The sequence below is a fragment of the Melospiza melodia genome, chromosome 27 (assembly GCF_035770615.1).
Source record: "Melospiza melodia melodia isolate bMelMel2 chromosome 27, bMelMel2.pri, whole genome shotgun sequence".
NCBI lineage: Eukaryota > Metazoa > Chordata > Aves > Passeriformes > Passerellidae > Melospiza > Melospiza melodia.
In genome coordinates this window covers 7912522-7930915 of record NC_086220.1, presented here as the reverse complement: position 1 = coordinate 7930915, position 18394 = coordinate 7912522, and the positions used below count along the sequence as shown (strand labels likewise).

General features: G+C 63.6%; 4 protein-coding genes across 6 annotated transcripts in view; 1 reads left to right on the top strand and 3 right to left on the bottom strand.

Annotated features, from left to right (window-relative positions):
• DLGAP3 (DLG associated protein 3) overlaps nucleotides 1–7699 on the bottom strand; it is a 30086-nt gene extending 22387 nt beyond the window's left edge. For 2 of the 3 annotated variants that reach the window (XM_063177360.1, XM_063177362.1), the window contains exon 1: nucleotides 7609–7699. The gene's annotated coding sequence lies outside the window, so the exon portion shown is untranslated. Of the gene's footprint in view, nucleotides 1–1828; nucleotides 1961–7608 lie in introns of those variants that run through there. The other variant, XM_063177361.1, reaches the window with a different exon arrangement.
• LOC134430148 (basic proline-rich protein-like) lies at nucleotides 783–8045 on the top strand. Its single transcript, XM_063177712.1, has 4 exons — nucleotides 783–853; nucleotides 1939–3040; nucleotides 7021–7398; nucleotides 7503–8045. The coding sequence occupies exons 1-4, from the start codon at nucleotides 783–785 to the stop codon at nucleotides 8043–8045; spliced, it is 2094 nt and encodes a 697-aa protein (XP_063033782.1).
• A 3220-nt stretch (nucleotides 8046–11265) lies between these two features.
• LOC134430147 (platelet-activating factor receptor-like) lies at nucleotides 11266–12270 on the bottom strand. The gene has a single exon (XM_063177711.1). It carries the CDS (start codon nucleotides 12268–12270, stop codon nucleotides 11266–11268), a length of 1005 nt encoding a protein of 334 aa, XP_063033781.1.
• A 1871-nt stretch (nucleotides 12271–14141) lies between these two features.
• TMEM35B (transmembrane protein 35B) lies at nucleotides 14142–15650 on the bottom strand. The gene is made up of 3 exons (XM_063177260.1): nucleotides 15514–15650; nucleotides 14709–14889; nucleotides 14142–14612 (listed from the first exon to the last, which is right to left on the bottom strand). The coding sequence occupies exons 1-3, from the start codon at nucleotides 15619–15621 to the stop codon at nucleotides 14482–14484; spliced, it is 420 nt and encodes a 139-aa protein (XP_063033330.1). The 5' UTR covers nucleotides 15622–15650; the 3' UTR covers nucleotides 14142–14481.
• Between the last annotated feature and the right edge of the window lie 2744 nt (nucleotides 15651–18394).

Here is an 18394-nt window from a genome sequence, read left to right as displayed (position 1 = left end):
GGGTACGGAGCTCAGCGCGGTTCCCGTCCCACCGGCCCCGTCTGGAGCCGCGCACATCAAAGGGCAGGGGCGGGCGGGATGTCCCCAGGGAAGGGGGGACCCCGAGACTCGGTGTGCCCGTGGGTACCCCCGGGGGGAGCGAGGGTCGGCATCGCCGCCGGTTCGTGCTGCGGGTCGGACTCGCAGAGAGGGGCGGGGATCAGCACCGCGGACAGCGCCCGGCTCCGGCACGGCCACCATGGCCAGCGCCACCAGCGCGGCCACCCCTGCCACCACGGCCACCACTGTCACTATGGCCACCATGGCCAGCGCCACCAACACGGCCACCACTGTCACCAGCATGGCCACCACTGTCATCAGCACGGCCACCACTGTCACCACGGCCACCACTGCCATTGCCGTGCCACCACCGCCACCAGCACGGCCATCACTGTCACTATAGCCACCACCGCCACCAGTGTGGCCACCACTGCCACCATGGCCACCACTGTCACTATGGCCACCATGGCCAGCACCACCAGCACCACCAGCATGGCCACCGCTGTCATGGCCATGGCACCACCGCCACCAGCACGGCCACCATTGTCACCATGGCCATCACTGCCATGGCTGTGGCATGACCACCATCAGCACGGCCACCATTGTCACCACGGCCATCACTGCCATTGCTGTGCCACCACCACCACCACCACAGCCACCACTGCCACCATGGCCTCCACTAGAAACTCCCACCACGATAAACTCCCACTGCAAGCATCACTGCCACAGCCACCACAGCCACCATGGCCACCACTGCCACCACGGCCACCACTGCCACCAGTGTCCCCACGGTGCCCAACAACACGTGCCACCGGTGTCCCCGGGGCAGCCCCTGTGGCAGCCCCAGGGCAGGGCTGTGCCAGACAGCGGCAGGAGGAGCTGGGCGGCTCCAGGGCAGACACAGCCCAGAGCTGTCCCAGGACGCCCTCGCTCCCCCCCGGCTCTTGGCATCGCTTGGCAGGAAAAAACAAGCCAGGGTGAGGCGTGGGATCAAGCTCAGGGTGACAGGGATCGGGAGAGGGCTCTGCTGCTTCCCTCCCTCCTGCCTCAGTTTCCCCTCCAAAAAGCACAGCAGAGACTCAGGTTTGTGTCACGGAGAGGCAGGGTGATGGGGGAATCCACGGAGAGGTACAGAGGGACCCAACTGCCACTGTGACTGTGCCAAGGAGCCGACTGAAGACAGGCAGGGCTCGAAGCACAGATGTCAGCACCGGCTGTGCCGCTCCCCGGCAGCGGGGCCGTCTGGCAGGCAGAGCTGGGGCTCCCCAGCTCCATCCCCGGACCGACACACAGACACACAGACACACAGACACACACACAGGGGACCCTGTCCCTCGCATACACAGAGGGGCAGCCCTGCCCTGCTCCCCACAGCCCCCCACTCAGCACATCCCCTCCCCCAGTGCTCACAGCTCCCAGCCCCCAGCCCCAGCACACACCCCCTGCAGCACAGACAGCCCCCAGCCCAGCTCTGCAGGGAACAGGAGCAGAGACCTCGGGGCTGGGATCTCCCCATCCCGGTCGGGCGAGCTTCAAGGCTGTGCCGAGGCTCGTCTGAGCGAGGGCTGGCCGGGAGCCACAGGCTGCACACCGAGGAGAGAACGTGGCTGCCAGGGAGGAGGATTCGGCCACGAAAGGGTTAGGGCTGTGGGCTGCCCGGGCAGGGGGATCTCGCTGAGCTGGCACCGCCGGGCACAAAGCAGGGCTCTCCCAGGACTGGGGCTGTGCCAGGCACGGAGCCCCCTGCGCGCAGCCAGGCCCTCTCCCCTCCCACCGGCACCCCACTCACCCTCCGCCGCTGCTAAGCCATGAAGTTGCCGGCCTGGGCTGGGCAGGAGCCGCGCGATGGATTCCCTGCGATCCCGCAAATTCCCCGCGGGCCGCCCATGCCGGGGCCAGGCCGCGCAGCGAGGCCGGAGACGTCCCCGGGGTCACGGCCACCCCCGGCGGCGGCGGCGGCGGCGGCGGCGGCGGGCACGCTCCGGGTGCCGACACCGGCACCGGCACCTCGCAGCCGGAGAGAGGCGGTGGCGGAGCCGTCGCCCCCGCGCGCTGGGGACACACCCACGCGCGCTCCCCGGCGCGCTCGGCCACCCCCGCGCACCGACAGCACCCCCGGGAAGGGGCTGCCCACGCCCGCAGCGCCGCGCGCCCACGCACGGCCCCGCACGGACAGACCGACACACAGGGCTGCACAGACAGACCGACACACGGCCCCATGGACACACGGCCCCGCACGGACAGACCGACACACAGCCCTGCACGGACAGACCGACGCACGGCCCCATGGACACACAGCCCCGCACGGACAGACCGACACACGGCCCCACACGGACAGACCGACACACAGCCCTGCACGGACAGACCGACGCACGGCCCCATGGACACACGGCCCTGCACGGACAGACTGACACACGGCCCTGCACGGACAGACCGACACACGGCCCCATGGACACACGGCCCCGCACGGACAGACCGACACACAGCCCCGCACGGACAGATGGACACACGGCCCACGGACAGACCGACACACAGCCCCGCACGGACAGATGGACACACGGCCCCGCACGGACAGACCGACACACAGCCCTGCACGGACAGACCGACGCACGGCCCCATGGACACACAGCCCCGCACGGACAGACCGACACACGGCCCCGCACGGACAGATGGACACACGGCCCCGCACGGACAGACCGACACACGGCCCCACACGGACAGACCGACACACAGCCCCATGGACAGACTGACACACGGCCCCGCACGGACAGACCGACACACGGCCCCGCACGGCCAGACCGACACACGGCCCCATGGACACACAGCCCCGCACAGACAGACCGACACACGGCCCCGCACGGACAGACCGACACACGGCCCCATGGACACACAGCCCCGCACAGACAGACCGACACACGGCCCCGCACGGACAGATGGACACACAGACCTGCACGGACAGATGGACACACAGCCCCACATGGACAGATGGACACACAGCCCCGCACGGACAGATGGACACATAGCCCCACATGGACAGACGGACACACAGCCCCGCAGGCCGGCGGATGGACAGACACCCGGCACAGCCAGATGGACACACGGCCTGATGGATGGACAGACACAGAGCCCCGCATACACAGATGGACACACAACCCCACATAGACAGATGGACACATGGCCCCACACACTGATGGACGGATGGACAGACACAGGGCCCTGCACACACAGATGGACACACAGACCCACACACTGATGGATAGATGGATGGATGCATGGATGGATGCATGGATGGATGCATGGATGGATGGATGGATGGATGGATGGATGGATGGATGGATGATGGATGGATGCATGGATGCATGGATGGATGCATGGATGCATGGATGCGTGGATGCATGGATGGATGCATGGACTGACGGACAGGACCCCGCACACACAGACGGACACTCAGCAGCTCTGTATCACTGCACATGGCCACGTGCACCTGGCTGCTCCCACTCACAGCATCCCACGGGCCCACCCCACACACTGCTGTGCACCCACAGGCACCCGAGTGCTGTCCTCGCTCCCCACACACTCCTGCTGCAGGGGAACCCTGTGCTTCCCCCATCACGGGGCTGTCCCCAGTGTGCCCCCACCCAGAGAGGGCCCAGGGGAGCCTGGGGCAGGTGGGTGTCATCACACAAAACATGAGAGCTGAGGCCATCCCTCAGCTCAGCCGCACAGATGGCACCGACCTGGGGTGATCAATGGGGTCTCATCCCAACCCCACATCTGGGGACACCGACCACAGCAGGGACAGCCACTTCCAAGGCACGCAGTGTTTCCCCCAGTACCAACCATTCACCATCCCCAAACAAGTGCCCCAGCACCCAGTGTGCCACCACAGCACCTGCATCCCTTTGGGAAGCTGAGAGGTTCCCCAGGAACGGGAAATCAGCAGGTCCTGTCACAACAGGACTCGATACCTTCAGCTTTTGTAGTCCTCTCACTCCAACACAGCACCCCTCGTGCCCACACACAGGCTGTTCTCCCCCTCCCCTCTGCCCACCAAAAACTTCAGCTGATTCCCAGCCCAAACATCTCCTGATCCTCCTGCAGGAGAGGGCCAGGCAGGCAGCGCGGCCCCGTCACCACCCAGAGCTGCCAGTTTAGGGCCAAGCAGGCTCCTGGTGAAACACTGAGCTCTGGCAGCCACGCCACAAACATCTGCTCTTCCAGCAGCACCGTGATTCACAGGCTATTAATTGGGGCATGGCAGCTCTGGGAATTGTTTGCATCCCCTGGCTTTGCTCAGAGCCACAACTCGCTGCTGACAGGGTCTGGGTGCCGGAGGCAGAGCCAAAGCTGGCACGGCACTGGCTGCAGAGGAGCCACACTGGGGCCGGCCGTGGGGCACCGTGCCCAGCTCCCGCACTGGAGTGATGCAGAATGAACCCCAGGAAAGCTCAGCAGTGGTGCCCAGAGCTGGGCAGAGCCACAGTGCCCGCTGGATGCCTCTCTGATGGGGTTGGCAGGTGTTGCTCAAGTTGCTGTCACCAAAGACGAGCGTGTGTCCAAGGGTGTCCCAGCTGCTGGGCTCCCAGACCCTGCTCAGGCAGCACCAAGCAAAGGCTGAGAGGAGCCTCCAACAACAGCCACGAGGAATCTGAATTCAGAAGCTGATTAGAAACCATGTCATGGCTTCTTGTTCCTGCTCCAGCATTTTGGGGAGGAGTGAGCTGGGGGGCGACGTGGAAAATCTAATTAAGATTGAGGGCAGGTTGCAGAGGCACTGACACAGGCACTGCAGGAGCACAGCTGCCTGTGGGAGGGGGACAGGGGGTGCTGCAGCACCCCTGGCCTTGCAGATATGGGGAAGGTACAAATCAATTCTCCTTAACCCCATGGGCACTTGCTCCACTGCCACGTGCTGTGGTGGCTGACAGAGCTCAGCTTTTGAACCTGTGCTGGCCAGGCCCTCTCTGTGCCCTGCCAGTGACACTGTGCAGCCCTGGAATGAGCTGCTGGGCAGGACAGGGCAGAAGGGGCTCAATCCTGCCTGGTTTGGGGCAGGTGAGTGTGGAGTGATGAGCTGCTGCCCTGTCCATGGCTTTGCATGTGGCTCCCACCCCATTCTGCTGCTCATAGAGGGACCAGGCATGACAGGGCCATTGAGATGGCCACAATCTGAATGCCACTTTATCAGAGCAAGCTCTACACCTGGTTCTTGGGGGTGCCAAAGCTCAAAGGCCAGGCTGAAGGGGCAATACCCAAGCACCAAGCACTCTCCACATCCCCTTGCCCTGTGCCACCTGCATCACAGGGATGTCCTCCCGCTGGGAGGAGCTGCCACCCCGCGGCCGGGGTGTCCCCCAGGGCACGTCCAGCCGCAGCCCCGGCCCCCGCCCGGCCCAGAGTCCCCCTCTGCTGGCACGTCTCGCCTGCTATTCTTAGCTCTCCAGCAGCGCTGCGCTCTCCCGGCAATGGCACCGTATATTACTATTATTGCTGGCTGCCAACGTCTTGAAGCAGGCGGCCAGGATCGTGATGGGGCTTCCACACCCCTGGTGACCTGTCATTCGGTCCCTGCTGGGCTCTGGTCTTCAACAGGCTATTTCAGGAAATCCAATTTGATGGCCAGAAGGAGCACAAGCCGCACGTTCAGCCCCTGCGCAGGATCCAGGCTCCTCCTGTTTCTGCTCAGATCCAGATTTTGGCTTCGCCCGTGTTGGCAATAAGGGCCAAGAGTCACCTTTGGCTCCAGATCCAAATTTCTGGCTGGGTGGCATCCAGGGTTTCGGCTCAGCTTGCCGGAGAGATGCGAGCGTCTGCAAAACCTGGATCTGGAGCCCCAGCCCCCAGCCCAGCAGCTCCACCTGGCCATGAGACCCCAGCACGGGCCCTGATCCTGCCCCTGAGCGTGGCCAGAGCTGGGGAGACCCACACCAGCTCAGCCACCAGCCACCCACACAGGCTCTGCATCCCACAGCTCCTGGCACTGCTCTGCCTCTGGGCTGCTGATGGGGAGGCTGAAGGAGGGGCCCCCCAAACGCCCCCAGCCTGGGCTTCCCAGCACCTTCACCCATCCCGTGCCTTGCCCAAGCTGCTGGGTGGGAGCCAGGCCCAGCAGGAGGACTGAGAGGGCTGGGGGCTGCTCCTCCAGGCCCACGTGGCACAAGCCCTGGCACTCAGGACGGAGATTTGGGCACCAAGCTCAGCACCACCTCAGCCAGGCTTGGAGGGGGACACCACGGTTTTGTCACCCTGTCCACCACAGCAGGGATGGCTGATCCTGGTGTCCTGGTGCTCAGTGGGGTGACAACACCCGGGGCAGCCCCAAAGTTGGCTCGCACCAACATCTCCCCACGTCAGTGCTCCCACACTGCCACAGCCAAAAGGGGCCCCTCCAGGCTCGGATGTTCCACGGTCACTTTGATGGCTATTTTTGCATTCCCAGCCCTGCCGGCGCTGTGCTAATGCTTGAAAGGGCTGACATGCTCCTTGCAGCCGTGCCCAGCTCCCAGTGGCCTTCCCCTGCTCCATCCCTGCACACACAGAGTCCTCAAGGGCTGCGAGCCATGGATGCATTGGGGGGGAACAGTGGGAGCACAGGGGTGAGAAACCGAGAAAGACCAAAAATTGCATCCATTTCCTAAGGGAGAATCTGCACTGCTGACCGGATTCTGCTCCCATTTACACCAAGCAAGGCTGCCTGGATTCCCACGGGGATAACCAACCCCCACCAGCCAGGCTCTGTCCCCTCTTCCTGGCCAGGGGACAGGCAGGGATCGGCTGTGGGCGAGGGAGGTGCCATGAGGGGCTGGATGTCACAGGATGGAGACACACCAGCGGTCCCAGCACCAAGTTGCTCTGCAGGTTTGGCACAGGATGGAGGGACCAGATCGACTCCTCCAAGAAACCCCAACAGCCCGGGGGAAGGAAGGCAGCAGCAAGAGGGAGCAGCCAGACAGGGCCCCCGAAGCTCTGCTTGCCTGCCAGGCTGGCTGGGACCACGGCTGCACGGTGATGGGCACAGCTCAGCGCTCAGCCGGGCACCACCTCACCACCCCCTCGGCAGGATGGGGAGGGGGAGCCTCTGGGTGGGGAGGGGTCCTGGGCCTGCCCCGAGCCCTCCGCAGCAGCGGGAGAACGCAGGATGGCTGGCGCCGCCATCCAGGGGAGGCTGGAGGGGCTGCGCCGCTCTGCCCAGCGCCTCGGGCAGCCGGGGATGGGGATGCCCGCTGGGAGCAGGAGATGGGGACCCCCTCTCCCCCACCCACGGGGAATCCTGGCGGAGCCGAGCGCCACGGCACCGCTGAGACGCCCCCGGCCATCCCCGGCTCCTTCCTCCCCGGTTCACCCCCGGACACCCTCTCGGTGATGCCGGATGGGTCCGCAGGTGCCACGTCCCGTTCCCGCGGGGCCGCTTCCGCACGGCTCCGGTGCCTCGCTGGTGAGAGCCCCCCCTCCGCACCGAGCAGCCCCGGGATCCCCTCCCGCACCCCCCCCCGCGCTGGGCACGGCCGAGCCCGGGCACCGACCCCGCTCTGCGCCGGGCACCCCCGGGGCCGCCCCCGCCGCTCTTACCCCGCTGCCGCCTCCTACATCCTCCGGCGGCTCCCGGGCGGTTCCCCGACGGCCCGGCCCGGCCGCCCCCGGCCCGGCTGCTCCCGGCGCGGCTCGGTTGGGCTCGGCTGGTCCCGGCACGGCCCGGGCCGGCGCCCCGCGCGTGGGAGCGCGGCGGGCGGCAGCATGCGAGTGGCGGCGGCCCCGCAGTGCAGCGCGGGCGGGCGCGGAGCGGCGGGAGCGGAGCGGGGCCGCCGCGGCGCCGCCAAGACACGGCGGTGGATTTTCCCCGGGAGCCAGAGCGGGCGGCGGCGGCGCAAAATGGCTCCGGTGCGGCTCTGCCGCCGCCTCCCGGCGCCCCGGGACCCCCGGGCGGGGAGAGCGGGGGCAGCCGCACGTGGGGCCGGGAGATGCTGCGGGCGCGGGATGAGCGGTACCCACCAGTGGGCATCCCCTGAGGCGCCCTGCAGAGCCGGGCTGGCACCGAGACAAGGGGTACCCACCCGTGGGCATTTCTGTGGAGCCGGGTTGGCACCGAGACAAGGGGTACCCACCCGTGGGCATTCCTGTGGAGCCAAATTGGCACTAAGACAAGGGGTACCCACCCGTGGGCATCCCCTGCAGAGCCAGATTGGCACTGAGACAAGGGGTACCCACCCGTGGGCATCCCCTGCAGAGCCGGACTGGCACCGAGATAAGGGGTACCCACCCGTGGGCATCCCCTGAGGAACCAGACTGGCACCAAGACAAGGGGTACCCACCCTTGGGCATCCCCTGGATCACCCCAGCGAGCTGAGGGCACCGCGGGACTGTCACCCAAGCCTGTCCACGGGCACACAGCCTGCCGGGGGGGGACAGAATGCAGGGACAGCCCTGGGGTACTGAGACAGCCCCGGGGTAATCCCTGAGTGACAGAACAGCCCCAGGGTGCCAGGACAGCCCCAGGGTGCAGGGACAGCCCCAGGGTGCCAGGACAGCCCCAGGGTGCAGGGACAGCCCCAGGGGTGCAGGGACAGCCCCAGGGTGCCAGGACAGCCCCAGGGTGCAGGGACAGCCCCAGGGTGCCAGGGCAGCCCCAGGGTGCCAGGACAGGCCCGGAGTGCAAGGACAGCCCCAGGAAGGGTGCCAGGGCAGCCCCAGGGTGCCAGGACAACCCCAGGGTGCAGGGACAGCCCCAGGGTGCCAGGCCAGCCCTGGGCAGGGTGCAGCCCCCGAGGCCCAGCCTTCCCCCAGCAGACCCAGGGCCACCCCGCTGCTGCCTGCCCGCTGAGCCGCTCACACCACACCCTGTAATTTGATCATAATTATAATAATAATAATTACAGCGAGCGCGGGCTGGAAGTGCAGGAACAATAACCTGGGTAACGCCCTGCATGGTGGTGGGAGCAGCGTGGTGGCACAAGCTCCATCCTGGTGCCAAGCTGAGCCCAGAACACCTCACCAGGCCTGCCCAGTGCGTGGGGGGACGTGGCCCAAACGAGTGCCCTGTGTGTGTTTTTTATCAGTGCTGTCCATGTCCCAGTGCTGTGATTCAAGTACCAAGGTTTTCCCACTGAACAGGGCACCCTGGCAGAGCCAGAGCTGGAGCTGGGGCTGTCCCCACTCCTGGTGTGCAGAGAGCCCCCCAAAAGTCCTGGTGCCCCCAGGAAGGGATCTCCAGTGCCAAGCCCACCAGGCCCTGCAGCATCCTGCATTGCCAACACGGCTGCTCCTGCTGCAGGCGGGGAGCAGAGCTCTGCCCCCTCCTTCAGCAGTTACATAAAAGGATTAAAATTTAATAGCAACTTCAAAAGGGGAAGAACTGGGTGGTCGAAGGCAGCTGGCCTGGGGCCGGGTGTGTATCTGAGGCACCTTGGGACACGTCCCAGCTCTGCTGAGCAGCAGCACTGCGGCACATGGAGGCGTCATCCAGCCCCAGCCATGGGGGCAGAGTGCCCAGGCAGCACGGGCATCGCGGGCACCCCATGAACCCACCCATGGCTTCACTGAGCCATGCTGTCCCTGGGTCACAGCGGTGCACAGAGTCCCCATTCCCCAGGGTCAGGCCTTGCCCAGCACCTCCTCCTCTCTGCTGGCATCCAGGCAGCCTTTAATGATTGACCAGCCACAGGCACAGCATCACCCACCCCTCCTGGTGCCCACTGCCACCCTGCCCATCCCGCGCCAGCTGTCCCCAGACATCACATCCCCTCACATTTCCTCCCATGCACGTGGGTCGCAGTGTGCTGGGGAGCAGCACCCCGAGCTGGGGGGCAGCTGATGCACACCCAGAACCCCCCTGGCCGCACAGCAGCCGCTCTGCCCTCCCGCCCGTGCAGCGCCGGGGCTCTGCTGGCAGCAGGAACGAGCCAGGGCTGGGAAAACACCATCTCCCGCCCACACACCGCCCACGGCCGGCCCCGAGCGCGCTCCGCCGCCCCCGCCGCGCCGGGGCTCACGGAACGGGGGCGGCGGGGGCGGGGTGGGGGCAGCGCCCGGCACGGCCGCCCCCGCACGGGCAGGGGATGGGGCTGGCAATGGGGCAGGGGGTGCGGGCCAGCAGCCCCCGGTGCAATGTCCACCCGGGCACAGGGTGCTGCTGCAGGAGCAGGGCTGGGCTGAGGGCCAGCGTTACCCCAAGCCCAGCCCTCCCCAGGGCACAGAAACCTCTCGGTGAGGGGCCAGAGAAGGAGCCTTTGGTTCGTTCATTTTTAATCCTGGCCAAGAACAGGAGGGGTGCAGGCGTGAGGCTTAGGGACATTGCAGGACAGGACAGGGGGACTCAAACAGCTCCCTCAGCAGCCCAGCTGATGCCATGGGGGTCTTGGGTCATGCATGTCCCTGCAGGATGGAGACCCCTGGGAGACGACAGCAACCACTGTGCATCCCTCAGCATTCTGAGTATCCCTCACCACCCCGCTGTGGCTCAGCTCCCATTGCTGGGCGAGTCCCTCTCACAGTGCCAGTGTCATTGTCCTAGTGCCAATGCTGCTCTCCCAGTGGCAGTGCTGCCCTCCCAGTGCCACTCTCACAGTGCCAGTGATGCTCTCCCAGTGCCAGTGATGCTCTCCCAGTAGCAGTGCTGCTCTCCCAGTGCCAGTGATGTTCTCCCAGTGCCAGTGCTGCTCTCCCAGTGCCAGTGCCACCCTCCCGGTGCCAGTGCCACCCTGCCGGTGCCTGCAATGCGTGGGGCAGGATCTGTGCTGGAGCAGGAGCTGCCGGAGCGTGGGAACGCACAGAGAGCAGAGCGGGGTGGGAGGAGGGGAGCGCACGAAGCCGGAGCTCCCCCCACGCTGCTCCCGATCCCTCACCTGGCAACAGGGACCGGGTCCCAGCGGGAATGTGGCACCGGGGCAGGCGGGGGCAGGACCGCGGTGCCCATCCCTCTAGGAGGAGGTGAAGGAGGATGCTCGGGCATCGGGCGCTGGCGCAGGCGGAGGCAGGACCGTGGTGCCCATCCCGCTAGGAGGAGGTGAAGGAGGATGCTCGGGCACCGGGCGCTGGCGCAGGCGGAGGCAGGACCGTGGTGCCCATCCCGCTAGGAGGAGGTGAAGGAGGATGCTCGGGCACCGGGCGCTGGCCCAGGCGGGGGCAGGACCGGGGTGCCCATCCCGCTAGGAGGAGGTGAAGGAGGATGCTCGGGCACCGGGAGCCGGCCCGGGCACGGCCGGCGGGGGCAGGACCGGGGTGCCCATCCCGCTAGGAGGAGGTGAAGGAGGATGCTCGGGCACCGGGAGCCGGCCCAGGCGGGGCCGGTGGAGGCAGCGGGAAGCACCGGCCGATCTTGCGCAGGGTGCGGCGCAGGTCAGCGCGGAAACGCCGGATGGAGAAGCAGTAGATGACGGGGTCCAGGCAGCTGTTGAGGCTGAGCAGGGCCACACTCAGCGTGTGCAGCACATCCAGGGTGTCCGGGGGGGCACAGAGAGGTGCAGAGGGCCGGCTCCCCACCCAAGGGGCCAGCGTCAGGTGGTAGGGGGCCACACAGACCACGAAGACCAGCAGCATCCCCAGCACCATGGCGCGGGCCTGCTGCCGGTGCGAGCCTGGCGAGGCAGCAGCGGGCACCGAGAGCGCCCTGGCGATGGAGGCGTAGGTGCCCAGCACCACCAGGAAGGCGGCAGAGAAAAACCCCACCATGGCGTAGGCGTAGCCCCGCTGCCGCCCGTGCTGCTCGAAGCAGGCGGTGGTCCCGGCGGCCGTGGGGAAGGTCTGGTGGGTGGCCAGGGTGGGCACGGCACAGCCCAGCCCCAGCAGCCAGGCCAGGGCACAGGCCAGGGCGGCACCGCGGGGCCCCGGCAGCGGCAGCACCCGGCGCGCCGCCCGCACCGCGCAGAACCGGTTAAAGCTGATGAGAGCCATGAAGGTGATGGCGCTGTAGGTCGCCAGGTAATAGGCGGCCCCGGCCAGGCGACAGGTGGCCTCCGAGAGGAGCCAGTCCCCCCCAGCCAGGTAGTAGTGGATCCAGAGGGGAAGGGTGAGGTTGAAGAGGATGTCAGCCAGCGTGAGGTTGATGAGGTAGATGCGGATGGCCTTCCTCACCTTGCCGCTCTGCAGGAAGACCAGCAACGCCACCAGGTTGCCCGGCAGCCCCACACACAGCACCAGGCAGTAGGTGATGGGCACCAGCACGAACTGCACCGGGTTGTTGGGCACACACTCTTCAGGGTGTTCCACCAGCAGCGTTCCTGGCACTGAGCTGTTCATCCCTGGCTCCTGCAAAGGTGGGGACAGTCAGGGGCAACCCTTGGGGACAGGGGAGGGACATTGACCAGGACAGGATGACCTCTCTGGCTGGCACCACTGGGCACTGAAGGCAGAGCCATGTGGGAATGCCATAGTGTGCTGGAAGGGCTCAGCTCACACAGGAGAGGAGGAGACCCCAGCTCTGTCCCCCCACACAACAAGGGGGCCTAGAGGCCGCTGTCAACTGCCCATCTGCTCACAGGGAGTGGCAGGCACAGCTGCAGCACAGCCAGGGGACGGAGCTGCAGCCCGAGGCACCCGAAGGTGCCACACTGGCTCCAGTCAGCAGCTGCAGGGCTTAACACCTCCCACACAGCACGTGCCTGTGGGGCCACCCACCCCAGCCCTCCCCCAGCACCCCCAAACGCCCCATGGAGCCAGGCATGAGGAAGTCAGCAAGCTGCAGAGTGGAGAAACCCAGGTAGGGACAGGGGGTACAAACACAGGGCCAGAATCCCCCCACACCCCCCGGTCCTGCACAGCAGGGTCTGCCTCTGGTCCTGGCCATGGGAAAGCACACTGTGCTGCAGTGGCTGTATCCAGGGCTGCAGCTCCTTCACCTCCCATCACTGCCTGCCCACACCTCGCCAACGAAGGCACTGAGTCACCAGCTGGTGTTTTCCAGCACAGCAGGGCTGGATTCCGCACGCACAGCACCCAGCCCCGGGCTGAGGCACGGAGAGCACGAGCTGCTGAGCCTGGGGGACCTGAGTCTGAATCCCTCAGGGTCGCCTTTTCCTCCTCCTTCCCCATCACACACACGGCAAATGCTCCATCTCACCCACGCCACGGCTGTTACTCACCTCGTCGGGTCAGGCAGGAGCGGCTCCGTCCCCTCTGGCTGCTCCTCACTGTGACCCAGCCAGGCTGGGGATGGCTTTAAGCGCTGGGGGAGGCAGGGGCTGCCTGACCCCCACCCACCATCCCAAACCCCCCTGTGTTAGTGGCTGTGGGACAGCAGCTGGAGTGGGGAGAGCACCTGTGTGTGTATGTAATGGGGAATTCCCTGCTGGAGCCACCCTAAGACCCCCTGCGCCGGCTGACGGGGCTGGGGACATGTGGGAGTGGCCAGAACCCCCCTCCCGTGCCCCCAGCCTCATCCCATTCCAGTTCCCAGGGCCCTTCTCCCACCCACGCCTGGATGAAAGCAGCAGAGGGTCAAGTTTCTGCAGCTGGCAGCTGGGGAGAAGAGGGATGCCCCAAAGGGATCAAAGCAGGAATCTGCCTCCTCCTGCCTCTTTTGTTGCCTTCAAAGCTGGTTTTAAGGGGAGCAGCCCTGCAGGCCCCCCCCAAGATCTGTGAGCATCTGAGTCGCTGCTTTGTGTGGCCCTGAAGTTTGTGTGTGCTCCTTTGGGACACCAAAGATGTCACCCCGAGGTAGGTGATGTTTAAATTCAGGTCTCACCAGGGGTACAGGGGTGTCTTACACCCCTGCTCATCCCAAGAGCCACACTCCCTGCACAGCCATCCCAGCCCCCTTGCTGGGAGCCACTTCAGGTGAGCCGTGGTTCATCCTGAGAGTGCTGTGCCCATCTGGGGTGGCAGAGGGTGGCTCTCTGTGGGAGCAAGATCCACAGAAAGCACATGCCTGCCTGGGCACTCAATCCTGTCACTGCCTGGGTGTGCAGCAAGGGGCCTGACACATTGTTGGGGGGCTGTGAGATCCCACCTCAGATGGGCTCTCCCCACCCCACTGTCCATCCGCCTCTGTGCCAGCTCCTGCACCAGCTCCCACATGTCCCCAGGGACTGTGTCCTTGAGCCCCAGGACATCCCCTCAGCCCCTGAGGCTTAACATGGGGGCAAGGCAGAAATAAACAGGGAGGCAAAACATGAAAAACAAGAGATTTTATTCCAAAATTTGAAAGAGAGCAGAGCCAGCCCCTGCTTAGTGTGGCCAAACACTGGGAAGAGCCGGACGCCTTGTGCGAGTTCAGCTGTGGCACAGCAGTGCCACAGCAGTGTCACCATGGTGCCATGGCCACCGTCCCACAGCACCAGCCCAGGTCCCACAGGGTGGGGACAACCAGCACCAGAGTCACGGGCAGAGGCAGGAGAGGACACACTGTGTCTCATCAGCAAGGATGCGACGTCGTCCCCGAAAACACCATAAAGGCGTTGCTCCCCAGCAGCTGAGCCGTCTGTCCTTCCTGTCTGTCCTTCCTGCCTCTCGTCACTCGAACTTGGGCCGGGGGGCAGCTGGGTACCCGCGGATGTTGAGCAGCAGGAGGAGGCCGAGGGACAGGGTGGCCGGGGCACACATGGCCAGCGGCTCCTGCAGCGCCAGCAGCGTGTAGATGGCACCTGGGCAAGGAGCAGAGCACAGGAATGGGGGTCTCTGGCTGGCCAAGGGTGTCCCCAGACCCCCCCGATGGGCAGTGGGTGCCCGCTGGCTCTCACCGATCATGACGACGCTGAGGGTGAAGTTGCTGATCTCCTGCAGCAGCTGGGGCCCAAATGCCAGCAGCAGCCCGGCCGTCACCTCCACCCAGCCCACGGCCGCCAGGTACCTGCCCGGCTCCGGCACAAAGCCCAGGTCCTTCAGGGGAAACACCTTGGCAAAACGCACGAACTCCGATGCCTGGGAAGGGTGGGAGAGGGGTGAGGCAGCCCTGAGCCTGGGGTTGAGGAAATACAACCCCATCCAGTGTGTCTGCCCTGCCCTGCCTTCCAAGGGGATCATCTCTGCATCCTAAATAACCACACAGCCTAAGGGGATCAGCCCTGCACTCCAAGGGATTCTGGGCTGACTCACAATGAAAGGCTCAGCCTGGCACCCAAAGTGCTCCACCCTGAACCCCTGTAGTCACGACCTGCTCATTCTTACCCAAGGCTCAGCCTTGCACCACAACAGGATCAGCCCTGAAGGTTTCCCCTGGAGCTCAGCCCTGCACCCCAACCCGTTCCTCTCCTTTTCCCCTGGAGCTCAGCCCTGCACCCCAACCTGTTCCTTTCCTTTTCCCCTGGAGCTCAGCCATGCACCCCAACCTGTTCCTTTCCTTTTCCCCTGGAGCTCAGCCCTGCACCCCAACCTGTTCCTTTCCTTTTCCCCTGGAGCTCAGCCCTGCAGCCCAACCTGTTCCTTTCCTTTCCCCTGGAGCTCAGCCCTGCACACCAAAGCGCTCTTTGCTCTTTGCTCTGCCCCCATCCTGCTCATTCCCCCCGGGCTCGGCCCTGCGGCCCCCGAGCCCGCGGCCGCGCTCACCATGTGCCGGTGCAGGTCGGCAGAGGGCCAGTCCGAGACCTTCAGGACGCCCGTGAGGAAGAAGAAGATCCCAAGCAGGACACGGAGGGCGGTGAAGGCCGCCGCCATGGCGGGACGGGCGGGCCCGGGGGCGGAGCGGGGCGGAGCGGCCCGGCCCCGATTCCAGCGTTCCCAGCCTGGCCCCGATCCCAACCCGGCCCCGTTCCCAGCCCCGGCTCCGCTCTGCTCCCTGCCCGCTTGAGCCCTGCCCAGCCCCGCAGGTTCAGGGACCCCCTCACCCTTGGGTGCTGCCGGGGCAGGGGGTGCTCAGATGTGCAGCGTCACCTCCCAAGCTGTGACAAATCCTCTCGCAGAAAAAGAGCTGGAGGAAAAAGGGAACCCCCCACCCCACAACAAATCCCACAGCTTGGGTTCGTGGGCTTTGAGAGCAGCTGTGATCCATGGCAGCACCTGGGTGCCAGGGGCTGCGGGGACCGATGGCAAGGAGGGCACGGGCAGTGCTGGGCACAGCTGCGGAGCGGGCAGGAGAGGATGGAGCGGGAACAGCTCCGGAGTGGGCAGGAGCCCGTGGAGCGGGCACAGCTCCAGAGCGGGCAGAGCTGCGGAGCGGGCAGGAGCGGATGGAGCTCCGGAGCGGGCAGGAGCCCGTGGAGCGGGCACAGCTCCGGGGCGGGCAGGAGCCCGTGGAGCCGGCAGCGGCAGCAGTGAGGATGCCCCGGCCTCGGGGGGACGGAGGCGGCCGCGCTCCCCCGGCTCTGCGTCACCGCCCGCGCTGCTCCAGCACCGGCACAGGCCGAGCCGGGCCCCCGGGGAGCCGCGGGCGCTGACGTTTGTGTAATTCAAGTGGAAATATTTTTTTACTGCCAATAAATCAGGAGAGCCCGAAGTGTTTTCCAGGCACGAGGAAGCACTGTGGGGCACTGAAAGCACGGCCAGCCTGGTCCTGCACTGCCCCCAGCTCGGCCACCAGGTTGCAGGGGCTGCCACAGGCACTGTCTGGACAGGGGCCAGGGGCAGTGACACTATTTTTAATCCTGGCAGCACACGATTCTTCAGCTGCTCAACATGATTTGGAGCTGGGGTTGGCACACCACGCAATGACAGCAACAGGCCAGGGCAGGCTCCAGGCCTTCACAGATTGGAAAGCTCTTTGGTAAGAAAGGAATTAAAAAATAAACATCAAAACCTGAAAAAGTGAGCGCAGCAGCTCAGTGCGATCAGGGCAGCACATAGTGCTCCCAGGATACTGTTCAAGTGTATCTGCTCTCAGTCTCTGATCTTTCATTGATTACAGAAGCTACTTAATGAATTATCTGGTAAAACAAGGTGTCAGCAGAGGACACAGCCAACACCAGCACCATGGAAAACCCATCCTGTCCCTACAGGACACAGGCTGCAGTTTGCTCGTAGCAGGGAGCTGAGATGCAGTTCAGCACATGGAAAGCTGGAACAATTTCTCACAGGAAGCAGCCAGGGCTGCAACAGTGGAAATGAGGACAAGTTACTGGAAAATAACAGAATCTGAAGAAAAAATGCTGCACAAGCTGCAGTAGCTGTGGAGACAAAGACACTGAACCCCAGCCCCTGCAGGGCAGCTATTGAGGATCCACACAATACCACAAAGTCATCAAATCAGTGAAACACCTCAGATTGCCCTCAACCAGCACCTGATTGCCTGAGAGAGAACAGCAGCAGCTCCTAGTGCAGCACCAACCCCCCTGCCATGAGCACTCCCAGGCATTCAGACCCCTCTCAAGTGTTTCATACCACTTTGCCACATGAAATTAAATTTATTCTCATGTTTCTAATCTGGTCCCAGCCAAATGTTGACAACACTTCGTGCCACTGCAGGAGGAAACCCTGCTACAATGAGCAGAGCCACCACTGGTGTATTTCAACATTTAAACAACTTGATATTTAAACAAAGGGTTGTATTTAATCAATGACAGCATGAACCACAGTGTATGTGCACAGTGCAGCTGCCAAAGCAGCAAGTGAAGCAATGTGAACCACTGCAATTTGTGCTGCAACAGCTAAACCCAGCCCTGCTCTGGCTTCTAGAGAATTAACTCTTGGCATCTCAGGCTTAATTACTACAGTCAACACCAAGAAAGCTCTTAAAAACCAACCAGGCACAGGTAAACATGTGGAATTCCACAATACAAACCATGTAACACACAAAAAGGGAGTAAGGAATGAGTGAAATGTTCAGATTTTTGTGTTTCTCAGACCCAGCCATACCACTCCACACTGACAGACTGCTTATTCACTGAATACCGTCTGGAATAAAACAGAAGTAATTTATAAAAATATTTAAATATTTTATTTTTAAGAGCTGTATGTTCCTGGTTCCTCTTCATTGCACTCAGACTTCTTTTTCTGCAAGTGCAAAGCACATAATTAGAGAGATTGTGAAAGAAAGACAACAACAGCAGAAACTACATGACATGGAATCACCATTCAGAATCACAGGCCATGTGCCTGCCAAATATTCCCAAGTATTCACATCAGATTTTAGATTAAATGAACAGAATTCATGTATTTTTAAGACCAGCTATGGCTTTGTGTGTTTTCCTACCCCACAGCAAGGAGCAGCAGTGACAAACCACAGAGGATTCAATAATATTCACCCATTGAATCCCACTGGCTTCACACCTTACAGGTCTATTGTTACTCACCTGTGACTCCAGAGTTAAGGTACTCAGCATGTTGCTCCTCAAACAAGATTTTAAATATCTGAAGTTTCCCCTTGTAGTTTAGTGGCAAATTAGAGGGAAAATGTCATTAATTCCAGCTCTGCAAGTTGGTTTATTTTCCTGAATTGCTATTTGCTTCACTCCTATACATGCTGATTTATACACCAGGTTATTTTTTAATTCAT

What these genes read in the sequence shown, in the direction of transcription:
- TMEM35B (XM_063177260.1), bottom strand. Translation starts at nt 15,621, where the DNA reads ATGGCGGCGGCCTTCACCGCCCTCCGTGTCCTGCTTGGGATCTTCTTC. An exon ending in CCGACCTGCACCGGCACATG is followed by an intron (nt 14,890 to 15,513) that starts GTGAGCGCGGCC and finishes CACCCTTCCCAG; the next exon opens with GCATCGGAGTTCGTGCGTTT. An exon ending in CCTCAGCGTCGTCATGATCG is followed by an intron (nt 14,613 to 14,708) that starts GTGAGAGCCAGC and finishes CTCCTTGCCCAG; the next exon opens with GTGCCATCTACACGCTGCTG.
- LOC134430148 (XM_063177712.1), top strand. Translation starts at nt 783, where the DNA reads ATGGCCACCACTGCCACCACGGCCACCACTGCCACCAGTGTCCCCACG. An exon ending in CCCAACAACACGTGCCACCG is followed by an intron (nt 854 to 1,938) that starts GTGTCCCCGGGG and finishes TGCCGGGGCCAG; the next exon opens with GCCGCGCAGCGAGGCCGGAG. An exon ending in ACAGATGGACACACAGCCCC is followed by an intron (nt 3,041 to 7,020) that starts GCACGGACAGAT and finishes CTTGCCTGCCAG; the next exon opens with GCTGGCTGGGACCACGGCTG.
- LOC134430147 (XM_063177711.1), bottom strand. Translation starts at nt 12,270, where the DNA reads ATGAACAGCTCAGTGCCAGGAACGCTGCTGGTGGAACACCCTGAAGAG.